The sequence below is a fragment of the Erpetoichthys calabaricus genome, chromosome 1 (assembly GCF_900747795.2).
Source record: "Erpetoichthys calabaricus chromosome 1, fErpCal1.3, whole genome shotgun sequence".
NCBI lineage: Eukaryota > Metazoa > Chordata > Cladistia > Polypteriformes > Polypteridae > Erpetoichthys > Erpetoichthys calabaricus.
The window spans coordinates 45,190,454-45,208,539 of record NC_041394.2 but is presented as its reverse complement, the minus strand read 5'-3'; the positions used below and the strand labels follow the sequence as shown (position 1 = coordinate 45,208,539).

The 18,086-nt window shown below is 36.5% G+C and overlaps 1 protein-coding gene across 1 annotated transcript in view; it reads right to left on the bottom strand.

The window, feature by feature from the left end:
* The window catches only part of loxl2b (lysyl oxidase-like 2b), a 112,731-nt gene that overhangs the window by 34,001 nt on the left and 60,644 nt on the right, over window positions 1–18,086 (bottom strand). The window contains exons 5-7 of the mRNA XM_028798872.2: window positions 16,505–16,721; window positions 13,224–13,407; window positions 9,898–10,049 (exon numbers count right to left, since the gene is read on the bottom strand). Coding sequence (XP_028654705.1) covers window positions 9,898–10,049; window positions 13,224–13,407; window positions 16,505–16,721 — 553 coding nt within the window. The remainder of the gene's footprint in view (window positions 1–9,897; window positions 10,050–13,223; window positions 13,408–16,504; window positions 16,722–18,086) is intronic.

The following is an 18,086-nucleotide window of genomic DNA, read 5'->3' as shown; positions in this document are numbered from 1 at the left end:
ATTATGCTTTTATTTATTATTGGTAGCACTGCTAGTTAAATATATGGGGTAACATCAAGTACAAATGATTGGCAAGAAAGAAACAAATGATAACTTAATCCCACATTAAGAGTAACTTAAAGTGAAGTAGAGACACAAGGAGAATAAAATCAATAGGCAAAATTTTTATTTGTCAAAAGTATTGCTAAAATTTATATGAAAGAGATAGTCAGAAGAGTAGATTCATAAAACAAGGGAAAGAGAATTTTATATACATTGAAAATGTACTGTAATTTTAACTTTATTTTTTATTGGCCCTCTTCATTTTCATTATAGCCATGCCATGCTCATGCACCATTTACAGGCAAAAAAGAAAGCATCATGTCTTTTTTTAATTAGAAAAATAAGTGCAATTGTCACTCAGAGTGTAGTGGTGCTACTTTACAGCACATCGTTTGATTCCAAACTTGCTTACCTTTAGGTTCTCCTTATAGTCTTGTATATTTCCTCTCATAGTTCAAAATATGCTGACTAATGATTTATGAATATTACCTACAGTGGACTGGTACTTCATCTAGGACTTGCACCCTTCCTTGTTGAATAGCGTTTGTGTCTTCACAAATGCAAAACTTATGGATATTTAAAGTAGGGAAGGATAGAATTATGAGAAACAAGAAAAAGGGCAGCCAATAACTAAACAGAGACATAGATGGAAGTAGGTAAATGAAAAAGTTCAGTCACTAATATTGGGGCCAGAGAGTGACAATGTGTTGATACACACATGCAAATAAGAATTTCACTGTACTGCATTGTATTGTAAGCTATAAACCTGTAAGAGAGTGACAATATGTAAGGACAAACTTGTGAGCAGAGACAGAATAATAGGAAAAAGGTAAATGAGGCCAAAGAGAAAGCTGAAAAGACTAAGCAGCTGGTGGATTAATAATACCAGGGAAAGAGCACAGTGGCTGTAAAAGCTCTAGAGAAGGAAAGACAGAAATACAATATAAAATAAGCAGGTAATAATTGGGCTGCATGATACATAATAATTAGTGATTGGGCAGCACGATGGTCTATGCATTTTATTAGTACATTAATGATTTTTATACAAAATGACATACTACTTGTTGCAGAGAGAAATTGAAGAATATTTTGTTTTACATAAACATTAGAGCAACTTTTTGCGAGAACAGGCCATTCAGCCCATCAGGCTTGCTAATCCTATTTCTGTAGTTTTTCCAAAATAATATCAATTTGAGATATGAAGCTCCCTCAAGTTCTAGTCTCCCCATACTGCTTGGTAATTTATTCCATGTGTCTTTGTGTGAAGAAAAACTTTCTAACATCTGTCCCTAACAAGTTCCAAACCATGTCCCCATGTTCTTCTTTAAGAAAAGGTACAATGATTATCAGTTCTTCCTGACTGCTACAGTACATTGACCCAGCCATTTTCTGTGTGATGTCAGCACACTTTTCCAATGTTGTATTGATTTCCTTCACTCTCCTAATTTATCTGGAAAACATGCTTGTAAGACTAGTTAACAATTGTAAATTCTGAATGAATATGGGAGTATACGTGAGTGTATGCCAGGATGGGTTGGTATTTTGCAGAGGGCTGACCCAGTAATGTAAGGATAGGAATGGATTCAGAAAATATCTAAATGATAGAATGGATAAAAGGGGCAGAGGTTATCTACACTCCTTTACAATCATTTCTTATTTATTCTGTAGTCTTGTTTATGAGTGTCTGCCAAATTGTGGGCTAGTTAATCATAAAAGAGCTGGGAAGAGTAGCAGATTCCTAACAGCTGCAGTAATAGCTTCCTGTACATGTACAGTATATTCTCACTACAGTTGCAGTAACATATCACACTGCTGCCCTGGGTGGAGCAACAATGATACCACTGTGTAATCACTGCAGCTTTTTGCCATTATTTTCATAATAATTTTTATTCAAAAATGTACCATTAAGTTACTGATGTGGAACTAACAATCTGAAATGAAGATGATGATTGCATACATGAGGTAATGTTCTAAAATACATTTTCCTCAATGACAGGGCTGTGGTGTCATCTGGAATGGTGGGCACACAAATTACTACTTGTTTTCTACCAACGAAACAGTTCTGCATCCAGGCTGTGTAAATACACAACAAGCTAATGGTACAAAATGGTGGAATCCAAACCAGATTATCATCTGGAATCAATTGTGCAAAGAGAAAAGTCATAAAATTTGAAAGTTTTAATAAAACATACTCATTCATTCATTATGTTAGAAAGGATTCACCTAAAACTTCTTCAGAGGTTTATGCAAATTGGATATTAGCCATTAGAACAATGGGTAAACATGCATATGACACACAGAAGACAGCTCACCTAGTGTTAATTCAAAAGAACATTTTTTATATGTCTATTTTTTTTTTACAATGTGTTCAACGGGGGGTTGGGTGATCAGGACTTTTCTATTGATACTTACTGTATAACAGCTTAAGTCATGAAATATTATAATTAGAAAGGTAATTATTATATTTTCTGTTTAATGTGCTGGAATCTCTCTACATCCCAGGAGACATCCCCATGCTGACCACTGCCCAAAGAGTCAGGGAAGCCAAAAAAAAGTGCATGGGTGTGAATCTACTATGAAACTCATGAAGCTTAAACTTTAGGGCCCTAATCCCAGAAAGGCCAAACAAAAGACTTTAGTCCACATTGCTTAAAATGTTTTTGTATCTACTGTATGTGAAGGGGATTTTAAAAATATATTAATAATGTAGTGTAACGAAAAAACAAAATAGTTGTTAAAATAAAAATTAAAGTATCATTTAGGCCAACAGTACCATACCATACCATACCATTTTTATTTGTTAAGCGCTTAAAAACACAGCATTACAACTGACCGAAGCGCTGTACAGTAAAAACAAGCAAGACTAAAAGCAAAATATTAAAAACAAACATTAAGAGAGAATTAAAACAGAGACACTAAAAACAGGTCAGGGGACCCAATAAAACAGAGAAATAGCAAAAAGCAAGTGGAAATAAGACAGGTTAAGAATTAAAAGCCAATGTGAAGAAGTGCGTTTTTAGGTGTGATTTGAATGTGGCGACTGAAGCGGCTTGCCTAACCACTAAAGGTAAGGAGTTCCAGAGCCTAGGTGCATAGAAAAAAAACAGAAGAAAAAAACCCTTCAAACTAAGGATGTTTCATTCTGAATATATGGGGGTGAAGGGACCCCCATAACATTTCAAACTTCAGGGCCCCAAAAATATAGGCCCACTACTGAGTGCATATTTGATAATAAAAGAATCATCTCTATGATAAAATGAGCCAAAGCTAATTCAAAGCACATCATTTCTTCTGACATGTTAAGAATGTCTTGAAGGTGAGAGATCAAATGCATTCTCCTGCACGCATTACACTGAAAAATGGTATAAGAGAGCAAGTAAAGAAAAATGTAAAGTGAAAGTATGCCAGGCTGCTCAAGTTTATTGAAATCAAATCATTTCAAGATCTTGGAGCTGCAGTAATTTGTCATTTGATTTAATAAAGCCACACATTCCTAACATAAGTAAGCTAAGTAACCATTTGAAGAAGAGTGAGGGTAAATCACCCCCTAACCAAAGACAACAATGCTTCATCACACATGCATGTCAGATGGTTTCTCAGAGGTAAACACTACCACCCCAGGACGCCAGGAGGGTGAGATTGCTGACTCTTCTTCCCCTTTTGTCACCCATAGAAGATGACCATTGAGGGCAACTGACCCCACCCCTTCTGGTCCACACTCTATAAAAGGAAGGCGCTCCCAGAAGATGAGCCACCTACCCTATGGGGCTCTGACCCTGAAATCTGACTGCTCTCCAGAGCCATTAAGATACAGCCAAGGGCTATGTTTTGCTTTTGTTTATTTGCTGCATCATTGAGCGCTTGTTACTTTGAGTCTACTTATATTGAGTAAACTGGGTGGCACCCTGGATTACCCTAAACCGATGACAGTATCGTATACAGTATATATTGCTAATAGTAGTATCTATTATTCTTCTATTGCTGCTATAATAAATGTCTGTATTTTTGCTTTTAAAAGCAAACTGGGTACAATACAAATAAACACAAAAAATTCTAAATAACATTACCAACTGAAGTGTATTTTGACTGTTTGCAGAACACTACTGCATTGTTGGTAAATCCCTTGCATTTTGAACAAGTAATTACAATATATTTTATTATAACTATTACATTTTTTTACGATAGTTAAAAAAGTATAAATGGAGGGGACTATACAATAAACTGAAATGTTAGCCACCTTACTCATTTTTTTAAAATTTTCTAACATTTAAAAAGAGTATGCTTTTATTTGTTTGTTTTACAATACAGAGAATTTGTTTACTGTTATTAATACTTTTGTTATTATATTCATTGTTTTGGTGTCACAGTCCAGTTTTGGTTCCTGCCTTGTACTCAGTACTTCTAGGATGGACTCTGGTTTTCTATATTACCTTGTGAAAGTTCTGAAAATGTATTATTATTATTAGTAGTAATAACAGTAATGAAATGCTAGACATTTTGTTAGATTCTGCTTTTTAAAGTGATTGTATTATTTATTGTGAAGGGGTGATTTGGAAGAGGCAGATAGTGAGTAAGAGAGAAAGAGAGAAACGAGCCTTGGTAGAACCATATACTGTTTCCCAGGACACTAGAGGAATTGAAGTTCTGGCCTGTAGTTTGAACACTCATGACCAATAGAGGACAGCGCTTGGTTCCAGGAATGGAATCCTTAAAAGTAGGGACTGACAAGAGTCAAGCTATAAACTGCAAGTCTATTAAGTGGTAACAGTTGGACTCCAAGGACTAGAACCCTTTGTCTCTTTAAGGCAGATGCAGACTGCCAGAGTGACTCAGTTGTTTAAGCTTAAGATTCAGAAGTACAGAGATACTGTAACAGGGGCATCTACAGAGAGTACTAGCTTGGTGTCCCCATATCAACAGTGTCGCCACTCTTAACTTCAGAAGTGATTGGGGGGACCATGTATAAAAAGTGATGCCATTTCTACATGCTGTGATCGATATATATGCAAATACTCTTAAATTAAAGTTAATAATGTCAGAATTGTTTGATAGGTAATTTTAAACTGTGGAGCAGAGGGGAATATATATAGGGAAAAATATATAAGAAAAAAATGTTTTTAGCAAGTCAAGACTGGTCTTGTGCACAGCTGTAATCAGATAAGTTTTATTAAATTGGCACTTTACTACCTGTAAGTGCAAGTCAGCAACAGTTCCATCAGAGTATGTCTGTGTTCATATTTCATTTAAATTAAAATCATGTTTATAATACCTGTGGGCTAAACTATCTTCAAAGGAGTTCGGCTAAGAGCACAACAAGGCTAAATGCAAAATGTAATAATATCACATAAAAATGTACAGAAGAAGTACAAGGTACAAGCTAAGAGAATGGGAAAAATCACTAATGACTTATTTCAAGCTCCAGATGATAACTGCTGCTTTAATCCTGATATCTCAAAAAAAAAACACATTCTTTACATGTGCCATATTTCCAAATAACATGAATTAGGAGGCAGAGCTCAAAAGAAAGGCTAAGCTAGCATCAGTCGGAGAGTTCCTTGAAAATGAGCAGACTTTTCTCTCCATTATTTTAAGAAGCAACAATGCATTATTCAAATACCAGAGAACATAGGTCTGACTTCGGTCCATTTTGGAATGTTGACAGTGACGTTGCCTTGCATGCAGACAAAAGGAGAGACTGATATTACTTTCTAGCAGGCCATCTTTCGTATTAAAAGACAATCAACAAAGACAGCTCACCTCATAGAAAGGCCAGAAACATTTTTCATTTTTCTTGCTTAGACAGCAGACTGCTAGTGGTGGTGTTTTACTTAAAGCACAATTACTGGCTTTTCTCAGTTTCACAGCACAATGGAGTTCAGTATTCTTGTCACTGGTGATGCAGTAATGTCATGTTTTTAGCACCCCTTCCTCTCACACATTCCATTCTCCAACTTGTACAAGCCTAGCAACCCAATATACCCAATCGAAAACCACCCAGTAATGTGTCTGGCAAGAAGGCCATGCTTTTGAAAGAGCAAAGTTGTACATAAATCACTAGCTTTTTCAAGACTTTTTTCATAAATAAGACTAACATCTTGAACTGCTGAACATAAATTAATGACGGTGCTAAGGTTGTTAATTGTCCCCTGTGAAGATGCACATAGAGAAATAAATCTGCCCACTGCATTTTAGGAAGGAGAAGCTATATAGTTTAAGACAGGAGCTAAAAGAGTAATTGTAGAAGTTAGAATCACACACAGCTCAAAATCAGTATAATAATCTAAAATCCATATGCTTGCATCATGAATAGGCACACAATGACCAACCTGAATTGTACAATTTCTACTATTTCTGAGTTTGTGTTTGTGATTACATTTAAAGTCAGGCATAGGATGATGGGGGTCCGCCAAGAATCACAACAGAGGTTTTAGTAAGTGTACATTTCAGTGCAGAGCTATAATTGTTTAGATGGACTAGTTTGCTTTGGGGAGCACAACTTTGGTTATTAGTCTACAGATTAGTTTTGACCAAGCATGACTTTAGACAGAAAGTTCTGACTTCATGTGCTTTTTTTTACCAGACCAATTATCTAAACTTTGCCACTTAAAAAATCCAGAAGTCCTTAAAGAAAAAACTGTAACAATATGTTCTCGTTTAAAAATAATTATGGGGTGTCATCAAATGACCCAGTATGAGATTTTACTTATTTTTTGTTCTGTTCAGTCAGCTGGATTGATAAATTTTATGTAACTCATTGTGAAAAATGAAATGTACCTGAACATATTAGAATTTTCAGAAGAATTATGAGTTTACAACTGTTTCAGGAGTTTTCCAAGAAGAACTGAATCTTTTACTTTAATACCACTATTTGTAGGCAATGCTTCTGATCTTTTAATTGTTAATTATAAAGGCAGGACTGAGAAAAGTGAAAATGTAGGTAGTGCATAAAAATACAATTTGCTACCCAGTCAAAGATTTTTATGTAGAAAGTAGTGTTTATGAATGTGAATGCAGCTAAAGAACTCCCCAGTCAAGGGTCAATATCACATTGCATTCTTGCTTCAGTATGCAAGAGATGCCAGTTTTGGAAATGAAGACAAACCAAATGGCAAGACACTTGACTGAAAACCCGTATGTGATTTCTGTAGTCACAACAGATTGGGTATGATAAACAATCTTTGTTCAAGAGCTACTAAAGTGCTGAGGTAATGTTCAAGTTTACAAGAAAAAAAGATATTTTAAAGAACTTTATATGTACTATGCTCTATCACTAAGAAGCAATAATAATGCTTCTCACACTTCAGGCTATTGAGGGCATTGTACAAGTCAGAAAGGAGCTGCCTGCACACTTTAAGTGTGTATGCGTACAAGTATGGGTCTAAAATCCTGATAGTTATAACACAGGGTAACAATGTCTACTCACAGAGAGGGAGAGGTTATATAGCGCATTGCCGCACCCACCACACGACAAACCAAATCAGGATCCAGATTAGGACCCGAGTGCAGTGGGTGAGACCTCACCACCATACCGGTTAAGATGGAGTGGAACCAGTGTGAGGTTTTTTACTCTGACTGGAGTGCCAATTCTGCCACCAACCCCCAGGTTTTCCCTGCAGGTTGGAGGGCCTACATGCAGGGCTGGACGCAGATTAACGTCATACCCAGGACGGAGCAATTGCAGGTTAAGGGCCTTGCTCAAGGGCCCAACAGAGCAGAGTCCCTTTTGGCACTACTCACAGAGTTAATATTTATTGTTTGCTGGAAGCACTGGAGCTGCTGAATAAACATGGTTGTCACAAGAATAATTCAATACAAAGGGCATAACAAACATTGGGTTTTTGTCATTCTGGCAATAACAGATGTGTCTGTTACTTTCTTCATATAACAATGGTTTTAGTGGTATGTTTTAGTAATGTGTAACTCTAATGTTGAAACTTAGAATATATCAAAGAAGTGAATTCCTGTGTAAAATACAGTATAGATTCTGACATGGAGTAAGGTTATGAAATTAAGGGGGAACTTATGAAGGACAATTCACTTAACTTAAATTGTTTCTGGAAAGACTTGACAAATTTAATGGAACGTGGGTGCTAGAGCAATCATTTACCTGGCCACAGCTCTAACTGTAAAAATGTATAAACAACTGTGAGTGGTAAAGTGGTAGTGCTAATAGTGTTACTGCCATGGGTTCAAATCTTAGCATGGCCATTTTCTAAATTTAGCCTGCATATTTTGTGTATTTTTAAAGTGTCGTTATTTCCTCCAACATGCAAAAGACATGTATATTTGGCTGAGTATCACCCTTAAATGTGTCTGTTGTGAGTGTGTACGAGTCTTCTAGTGATTAACTTTAAGATATTGCTGATTGAAATAACAAGGTTAGGAAAATTAATAGAAACAATTGTAAAAAGTCACACTATAAAGAATATTTAAGGGAATGAGATGGTGTTGAGTGTAGGAAGGTTCATGCAATTACCAGTTGTACAGCTGCAAGTGCTACCCATCCCAGTAGTACTGAGTACAAGGCAAGAGACAACCCTGAATGGCACTTGGCCAACTGCAGAGCACACTGTTTTATATGTTGCTGAGATTTGTGAGAAAAACTGGTGTCCTGGTAGGAAAGCCCACATTAACATTAAGAGGATATGCAAACTTCACACCGATAAGAGACTGATTTAAGAGTAAAAAGGCAGTAGTGCTAACTATTGTGCCATTGTGATCACGATATAGAAAGAATGTGTGTAAACTTAATGAAGTTTAAAAAAACTTTAATACTCTAGTCCATACTGTTATTGTTGTCTTTTTCACAGTATGCAAAAATAGCTTTTACATTTACAGGACTGCATGACAACTTTGTCCATAAGTCATGTAAATCCTCATCTGAAACTACCGTTGACATAGTAAATCTTTGTAATTAACCTTTACACAGTCATTATAATCTATTCATATCTTGTCTGAAAAAATGATCACGTTGTGTCGGTTTGTATGTGGTTTTTCTTCTATCACTAATTCATTTTTTGAGAATGTTTTTTCCATTATACAGTTTCAGTGAACCAAAAGCATTCCCAGCAGCTTATTGCTCATCATGTCTCTGCCCACATTTCCCAGCCTTTTTAGCAGTTACGCAGACATAGTCAGGAATGCTGGAAAGCTGCTTCACAGTAACAACAACAACAACAACAACATTTATTTATATAGCACATTTTCATACAAAAAAGTAGCTCAAAGTGCTTTACGTAATGAAGAAAAGAAAAATAAAAGACAAAATAAGAAATTAAAATAAGACAACATTAGTTAACATAGAAAAAGAGTAAGGTCCGATGGCCAGGGGGGACAGAAAAAACAAACAAAAAAAACTCCAGATGGCTGGAGAAAAAAATAAAATTTGCAGGGGTTCCAGGCCACGAGACTGCCCATTCCCCTCTGGGCATAAATAACTAATAACTAATAAATAATAAATAACATAAATAACAACGATAAAGACAACTCAGAAAGGTTACAGTGAGATAGCTCTAATTAACTTTATATAACTTCAGCACGGGAAAATATGATGAACATTAGGTCTTTCTCTTACAAATTAAACTTTGTTACAAAGCTGACACACCTCAATGTTGCATTTTAACTCTGCTAGAAAATGAGCCCTTTTTATGTGTCACCAACCTGTTTCAACAGCATCTCATTTAGTGCTGGAGTGATGAAGACTAAGTGCAGAAATGTAACAAATATGTAGGAGAAGGAGAAAAGAGAGGATTATTATGGCCAAAAATTTTCTCTTATTCTCCCTTTCCATTTCTAATCTTTTTAAAATTTCTCATTTCTACCAAAACAAACACCAAGATGAGCAGCACTACTAACCTGATTCTGGAAGCCCATTGCAGGGACATTGCATCTCACACTAGCATCTTCTTCGTGGCTACACCCTAGAGACTCCTTGTTGAAGTAGCAGTCTGTTATGGACTTCTCAAATCCAGAACACTCCACCTCATTCATATGAACTGGACCCATCCCTGAGGAGGAAGATAAATGACAGAGAATATTAGTGACAGGCTTTGCTTATAAGGCAACAACACTGTTATTCAATTTACAGTAAAAATAAATACCAAATCAATTCCCCCACAGTTCCTTTCCACAATAGGTGTACTGTAATCTGTGAACAAGTGGTGTCAGAAGGCACCAAGTCATGAACTACCACATGCTCAAGGTGAAATGTTCTAGGCTAAGAGCACAGGACATCACATTTGGTGGTAGTGATGAGATGATCCAGTGGTGAGAGGCAGACTCACTTTTCTTTTGTTTTGTTTTTTTTTCTCTGTTTTCAAGCACAGCTGATTTTTCTTTTTCTTTGGTTAATACCCTGTTACGGTTCAGGATGAATTAAGAAGCCTGACATAATCAAATGGGGCAGTGTTAGGAACGGTTATAGGACCGGTTTACCCATTTGAGAGGGGAGGTAAACAGAGTGCAGTATTTAGATTCTTCTTTGTGGTACATGATGTGTTGTGAGTCTCAGTTCCTGCTTGCATACTCACCGCTCCACCCTAAAACCACATTACAGGCAGAATGTATCTCATGCAAGACAGTAGATTTTTACAAAGTCACCCTCACAAATCAATGCTGGCCACCAATAAGCACATGACATGCAGATCTCATCAGAATTTAAGAACTGCTCACCACACCCTCCAAGACACCCCCTGTTAAATAGACGAAATTTTCAAGAACGGACATAGTAGGACATTTTAACTATAGAAAATGCTAGCTGTTATTTGAATTGCTTTTATCATTTGTTTATTTTTTATGAGTATGAAAATGAGAAACTTAGTTGCTATGTGTAATTAATGACAAATCTGATTAAAGCATTCTCTCTTATACATTTTTCAATCTCTGCATTGATGCCATTCACTGTTAGCACCATTGTAACCCTATTCACATTACGCACTTACATAGACCCTCTAAACTACCAATTTATTGGGTTCGAACCCTTCACATGGTCCATAACTCTGGTATGAAATAATGTTGGTTCATGACTAGTGTCTAATGCTGCCAGGATGGGATGCAGATCTCTGGATTCAGTGGCAGCTCGTAGCTAAAAATAGTGGGGGTGCTGCTCCAAAAAATTTTTAGCCTTTGTTTTAAAATTGTGTAAAAGGAAACAAACATGTATAAAAAGAAAATTTATTCAGAAACCGAAAAAAATGAATCAAATAGAATAGCTGGAAGCAGGATAATAATCTAATTCTACACTTTATCACATTCAAGAATATGGTACACGGTTTTTAAGCACAACACACGCAGAGTTAAAAAAAAACACTACCTTCCACCAGCACGCCAGGGTTGGCACTGCGGGAGCGACAGTGCTCTCTCTCCCTCGCAGCCTCGCGTGCAGCTTCCTATGTGCGCATGCGCACAACAGCCAAACATCACGCCGCTGAAACTGTGAAGCGCACAGTTCCATACAAAGATTTTTGTATCTTTTTCATAAACTGGGGGATGGCTACTGACATTAAGCTTAAGGATTATATATTGTACAAGTATAAAGAAAGAATTAAAGAAAAAAGGACTTATTATATTAAATGTTATCGATAATATCAAGTGGGATTTGCATTTGTACATGCCATCAAGCAGGTGACAAATGATTCTGCAGCACGTCCAGTCAGAGAATGACGAGAAGATTACTACAGGATAAACTAGATCTTTCTTGACTGCTCTCCTTTATCAAAACGGTTCTCCAATCCATTACTATCTTCTATACTACATAATGTACATTTTTTTACTTTACTGTATGTTGCATTGCTGTTATTTACATTTATTTGCTTTATTTTCTAAATCAAAATATGTGAATAGGATTATCAACATGTTGGCAAATGCACATGGACTGGTACAGTGTTGCAGTGGTTAAAGCTGCTGCCTCACAACTCTAACACCACAATACCAATCCCATCCCAGTCACAGTTTATCTGGAGTTTAAACCCATTTGAACCGATTTAACTGTGGGTTTTACTTGAGTGACCCCAATTTCCTCTCGCATCTGAAAAAGACACTCAGCTCAGCTTAACTGACAACAATATATTGGCCTGGAATGAATGCATGTAGGTATTTTGCACAAGTGTGTCCTATAATAAATTAGCATTTACTTTATGGCTGGTTCTTGCCTTGTGCCATACTGAAAACAGATGTACTGTAGCTAGTGTACCGCAGAAAAAACTAAGAAGAGTATACATTACAAAGTGATATCTTTAAACATCAAAGAAAGAAAGAAAGAAAGAAAGAAAGAAAGAAAGAAAGAAAGAAAGAAAGAAAGAAAGATGACATTTGATACTCTTATTGATACTCAATTTGAATCCTAAAAGCAGAATCCCTGTTGAATTGTTTGCTATACTTGCCCTTTAATATCTATCACTGAAGCTTTTCATGGTCTTGCATTGTTCACAATGTTAAGCTTCCCACACCCACAGAACATTTTGTTCTTATAAACATGAGGTTGTCCTGCTGCTGCATGTATAAAGGAGAGTAAGCATCTCTGAACATGTCATCTTTAATGGGACTTGATCCTCATTTCTCTTTAATAAGTTGAATGATTTTTTTTATTTAAGTCTAAAGGAAAATGTTAAGTTGCCCTGATTCATTTGTTATTGCAGCATTATTTAAGAGAATGAATGATTGCATTTTTAATAACCAGGTGCTACTGCTTTAACTTCCTCTACCACTTAAACCTGCAGAAAACACATGCACAACGCTTGACACTTGCACACCTTCTTTGTAAAAGACCACTTTTCCCACAAAAGGGACTTTGTACTATAAAATTAGGCACTATTAGGTGACAGCTTAGCATCAAGGTTGACCTTAATTGGCATAACTGTGACTTGCAAAAGGTACTCATGAGAAATGAAGGTCTTAGTGCACCAAAGAAGACAAGCTATCCTTGAAATAGCATGCCTGAATTGTCAGGAAAAGATTACACTGGAGGACATAGCTATCTTAGCATTGGTTTGTGAGGGTGTTTAGGAGATAATACAAAGTAGACAGCATTACCCATCGCTGACTTATTTAGGGAAAAATGGGTTCTGACATTTGTTTCAAATCAGTTTCCCTTTGAAAGGCAGTTTGGCACCTGCCTAGTGTAAGTAATTTCAAATTGCCACCTGGAAAAAGTATTGTCCATAAATCTAGATTAAATCACCTACCTTGGCCCAGCCTAGCCCCATTCAGGGCCTCTTTGGCACTTCCAAAGCCAAGCTCTCGGCACACAACACTGGCAGAGATGACATTCCAATTATCATCACAGATTGTTCCCCATTCCCCATTCTTCAGCACTTCCACTCTTCCCTCACCCACAATTGCACCTCCTTTCAAACGCACCAAAGGTTGCTATAAAGAGAAGGACAGAGAAGTTCAGAAACATGCTGAGGGCTAAAATACAAGCCATGCTTATACAGTAGTATCAGGAGATACACATATAATATTGGTAGCTAGGAGGTGGCAGTATGAGTTCAAATGACCCCCAAAATAATTTTCCATATCTCAAGATATTATGAAAAAATTACAGTAATATTACATAATAGATCATGTCCATTTTCTATAAAGAACATTAAAGGAACATCACCCACACAATGTGTAATTTTTGATTAAAATCTCTAAGAAAGTCAAGGTCAAGATGCTAATACTGAATACCACAAGCTGCTTTGACATCGAGGAAACACAAAGGTTATTGGGATTGAAAGAGTAAGCAACTTTTCCAGTCCTTAACTAATGAAATATCTGCATGTCTCCAAGTCTACAAAGTTACAGTCACTTTTACTTGAAGACAAGTCCTCCTCTAGGAAAGCCTCACAACTTACCAAAAAACATGCAAAGAAAAACATTTTCACAGGGACGAAAGTAAGTTCTCATGAAGTGTAAGAGGACACAAAACTGAAATCTGTGCTAGACAGCATATCATTTTAGTTTTGATATCCAATTTCATACTGACGGCTCTGTTACAAGGTCATATGAGTATAGCCATATACACATTACAGGTGTTAGCGAAATCCTTCTAATAACGTAAATGCAGGGTAATGTACATTGTGTACCCTTTCCATGTTTCTTCTTATGAGTTACAATTGTTATATTAGAAGTATGGAGAAGAGTTGTAAGGAATTTAATCAGAAGTCTCCTGATATCAATGACCCTATGCTTGGAAGAAGGATTCAAACAGAAGATTCCTAGTACTCTTCGTACCAAGCCCCATTTTAATTGCTTACGACTTGAGGAACTAATAAGTAAATTGCCAGGTTTTTTAAAACTGAACTGCTCAGAATTATCTTTGTGGTATGTGAGATTCCTTTTCCTTTTACTACCTTCTTCAGTTCTTGTCTCTGTTTCAGTGTCCATTAACTACTTGGCTAACTCACTGACAGAACCTACTACGGTTTCAGTCTTACTGGTGAAATTTTCATCTCAAATCACATTAATTCTTTGACTGGTTCAGCTAATAAACTCTTTGATGTTATTGTTGGAATTCTCAGTTGCGATCCCAATCACTTTATAATCTTTCAGGAAGTATTCCTATTTGTACTGCATTATGTTGGTTAAACACCCAGTCAGGTTAACTTGCTAACCTTCAAAAAGAAGGATTTTACTGCATCTTGCCAGTGACAGCTTATCAAATTAAATTAATGGCTACTTTTAGGAATGATTGTGCTTTATCTTATTTGTGAGAATTCCATTACAGGGCCAGCATTTATCAAGCATCTCAAAATTACTCCTAAGAACTGTACGAAAAGTCTGACTAGGCTAAGAATTTGTCCTACCTCAGCGCAGGGCATAAAAAGTGTCCTACACTTACTCCCAACTTGGAGTGAGAGTTCAAGTTTCAGAATAAATAATGTAAGTTTTTGATACCCTGAGCCGCAAACTGAAACTCATGATGACATTTTGTAGTATTGTGATACTAACACCTCACTACAAAGATAATAATAATAATAATAATAATAATATGTCACACATGTGCGAATAGGAGACAGCTAAATGGCCTGAATAATAGTAATTCCATGCCAGACCAGGGGGCGGTGAGGTGCACTAACTGTCTCGGTTTCCGATGCCTCTGATGATGTCACTTCCGGGTCCGGCACAGCTGAGGATGTCACTCCCGGTCCCCAATGACATCACTTCTGGTTCCAGCCCTAATTGATGTGACTTCCTCCACTGGCCTTTAAAGCTGCCATCTTACCTCCACATCAACAGTTCAATTGTGGTCTCCGATCTATAAAGATCTATTGTTGTTTTTCAACACTTTCTGCAGCCAGGACATAATATACGGGTAGCTGCCCCAAACCTTCATGATGCCTCAGTGTGATGCTTGTGACAAATAATAATAATAATAATAATAATAATGCTAAAATAGTAGTAGCAATAGTAGTAGTAGGAGGAGAAGAAGAAGATAAAGTAGGATATTGCCTTAATAACGTAAGATATTGCACTAAGCTGCACATAATTGTTTCTATTTTGCAACTATAACTATAACACTGCAATAAGCAGCAGTGGAGATGGAAAAACCAATCACAAAATGAGGCATATTTATTTAACAATAAATGTCTCAGAGATTGTTCCTTCCTTGATTGTTGGGAAAAGGCTCCAGCTTCCCTGTGACCCTACTCAGGATAAAGCGGGGTTAGAAAATGGATGGCTAGATGATCCATAGTCATACTTTCAGATGAATCAACTTCCCACTGTTAGTTTCTGAAGTCACTTTCACTTTTTCAGTGTTGCAGTTTTCGGCCAAAGTGGTGTGCTAAGCATCTCAGTGATCTGCCCTAATCTTCTGTAAGGCTCTATTCATCTAATGCCCCAGGAGTCTTCGACTGCCTTCTTGAACCTACCTAGGCTTGCAAAATTTGAAGGGGATTGCACAGATAAATGTACCTGTGTGGCTATTCACTGTCAATCACCCATCCAGCCATGCATATCCTCACTTTGAATGACTTTTATCTTGCCAGTGATTATTAATTTTTATCTTAAAAACTTTTACTTAATACTTTAGCGACTAAGCCTATTTGTGTTTTATTCTGTTAATGAAGACCAATTAACTTATTGACCTGTTTAGTTTATAATTTATTCTATTGCTTTTTGCCTGACAATATTTGAATTCTCTCGAATGTAATGCTAAATTTAAAGAATAGCCCCATTAATATTTGATCTTACTGGTATATCTCAGTAACTTAATGGTGACTCCCCAGTATAGCTCTTCAAAATTTTCTGACTGGTATGTCTTCAATTTAGATCTCATTAAGAAAATGGACACATCTTTCCATTTAATCTTACAAATGTGATTCTCAGTTCAGCACCCCTCGACTTATTTAGTAAAAATTAATCTCTCTGTCTTGAAAAATGAGCTACTGCTCAGTCACATGTTTTCTGCTGTTTTCAAATTACTTTATAAGGAAGCTCTAGTATAATAAGAAAGAGATAACTCATAAACTCGTCCTACCGCCTGTGTGAAAGCTTTCCTAAATCCTGACATTGTTGTAGGGGCAAATGCTCGGCCTGGAATGCAGCTGACCACAACTGGCATCCCTCTTTCACAGGAAACATTGTCCTTTCGCAAAACAGACGATCCCATCTTGCAACTTGAGAGGTGGACTTCATTTCCAGTGCAGTTCACAGAGTAGCCCCAGTACACAGGCTTTTTCCTTTGTGCGAACATCCTGAAAAAACACAGACATTCAGAATTTACAAAAACACTTTTTGTTAACATTCCTTAGGTCATGGCCCGTGTCAAGCATGGAAAACTGCTCTTTAGGTTGATGATCTAAAAGGGTTTTTTTTCCAAGTCTCCTTTTACTGCTGCAAAGCATGAAATCATGACAAATTATGTCAGACATTTTTACATGTTTAATAAGATCTTCTAATCAACCATATTTACATAAATAACAAACATACATTTCAGGAAAAATAATTAAAAATGAAAAAATGTTAATGTCTCGTTTGTACACATCCTTTAACTATGTAATCCCATTTTGCTTTGATCAGTTTCTATCAACAGCATACCTGAATTTTGCAATTCTATCACATTCTTCCAAGCTCTATAAAATGGTGGGGGATCTTTTGTGTGCCATCATATTTAACTGAGTCTACAGATTTTCTATGGGGTTGAAATTCAGGCTCTGATTGGGCCATTTCAGAACACTGATTTCCTTTTTGCAAACACTTTTGAGCTGACTGTGTGTTTCAGGTTGTTTCTGTTCTGAAAAGTAAAATTCTTCTTCTCTAACTCCAGCTTTCTGTCACAAAGAAGGTTTTTCCAGAAAATATCTTAATGTCTGAAGCTGTTAATTTTTCTTTCATCCTTACCACTTTCCCTGTTGGGAACAGATCATTCCTATCATAATGCTACCACCACCATTCTAGATAGCAGATAAGGTGTTCTTTGGGTAACAGGCTATATTGACTTTGTGTTAAAACTAACTTTTGGAATTTTAACCAAACTATTCTACTCTTGCCTCTTCACACAAGGCATTGGGAGATAGACTGAATTTTCTTGCAAAATGTATATGGACTTAAATGTTTGTTTGTTTGTTTATTTTGTTTTGATTGTAAGAAATGGATTAAATCTTGCAATCATACTTCAAACTCAGACTTGTGAAAAGTATGCAAAAATGGTTGTACTATGTTAGAAGTGGCCAGATACTGCCACAAATTTCTGCAGTTCCTTGATGGCAGCCATTGGCTTCTTGGTAGCCTCCTTTTCTCCTTATGCAGTCATCAGTTTTAAAGGGATGCTCTGATCTCTGCAGTCATCCCAGTGACATTTCCAGTTTTTCATCATGTAATATATGTAATTCTATAAAATTACATTTTCTTCTAATACTCTCTCATGATCTTCACCTTTTAACAATATGATTCAATAGATTCTTTGTTAGCTGTTTCAGGATCATGGTTACAACTAAATTATGCAAGGAAACCTTCAGGGAAATCCTACTGAACCAGTCATTTTCTTTAGGGCTTATCAGAATAACATCAAATGATGTCAAGTGTAGCTTTCAAATTAGCTTTGAACAGGATTTGAAATG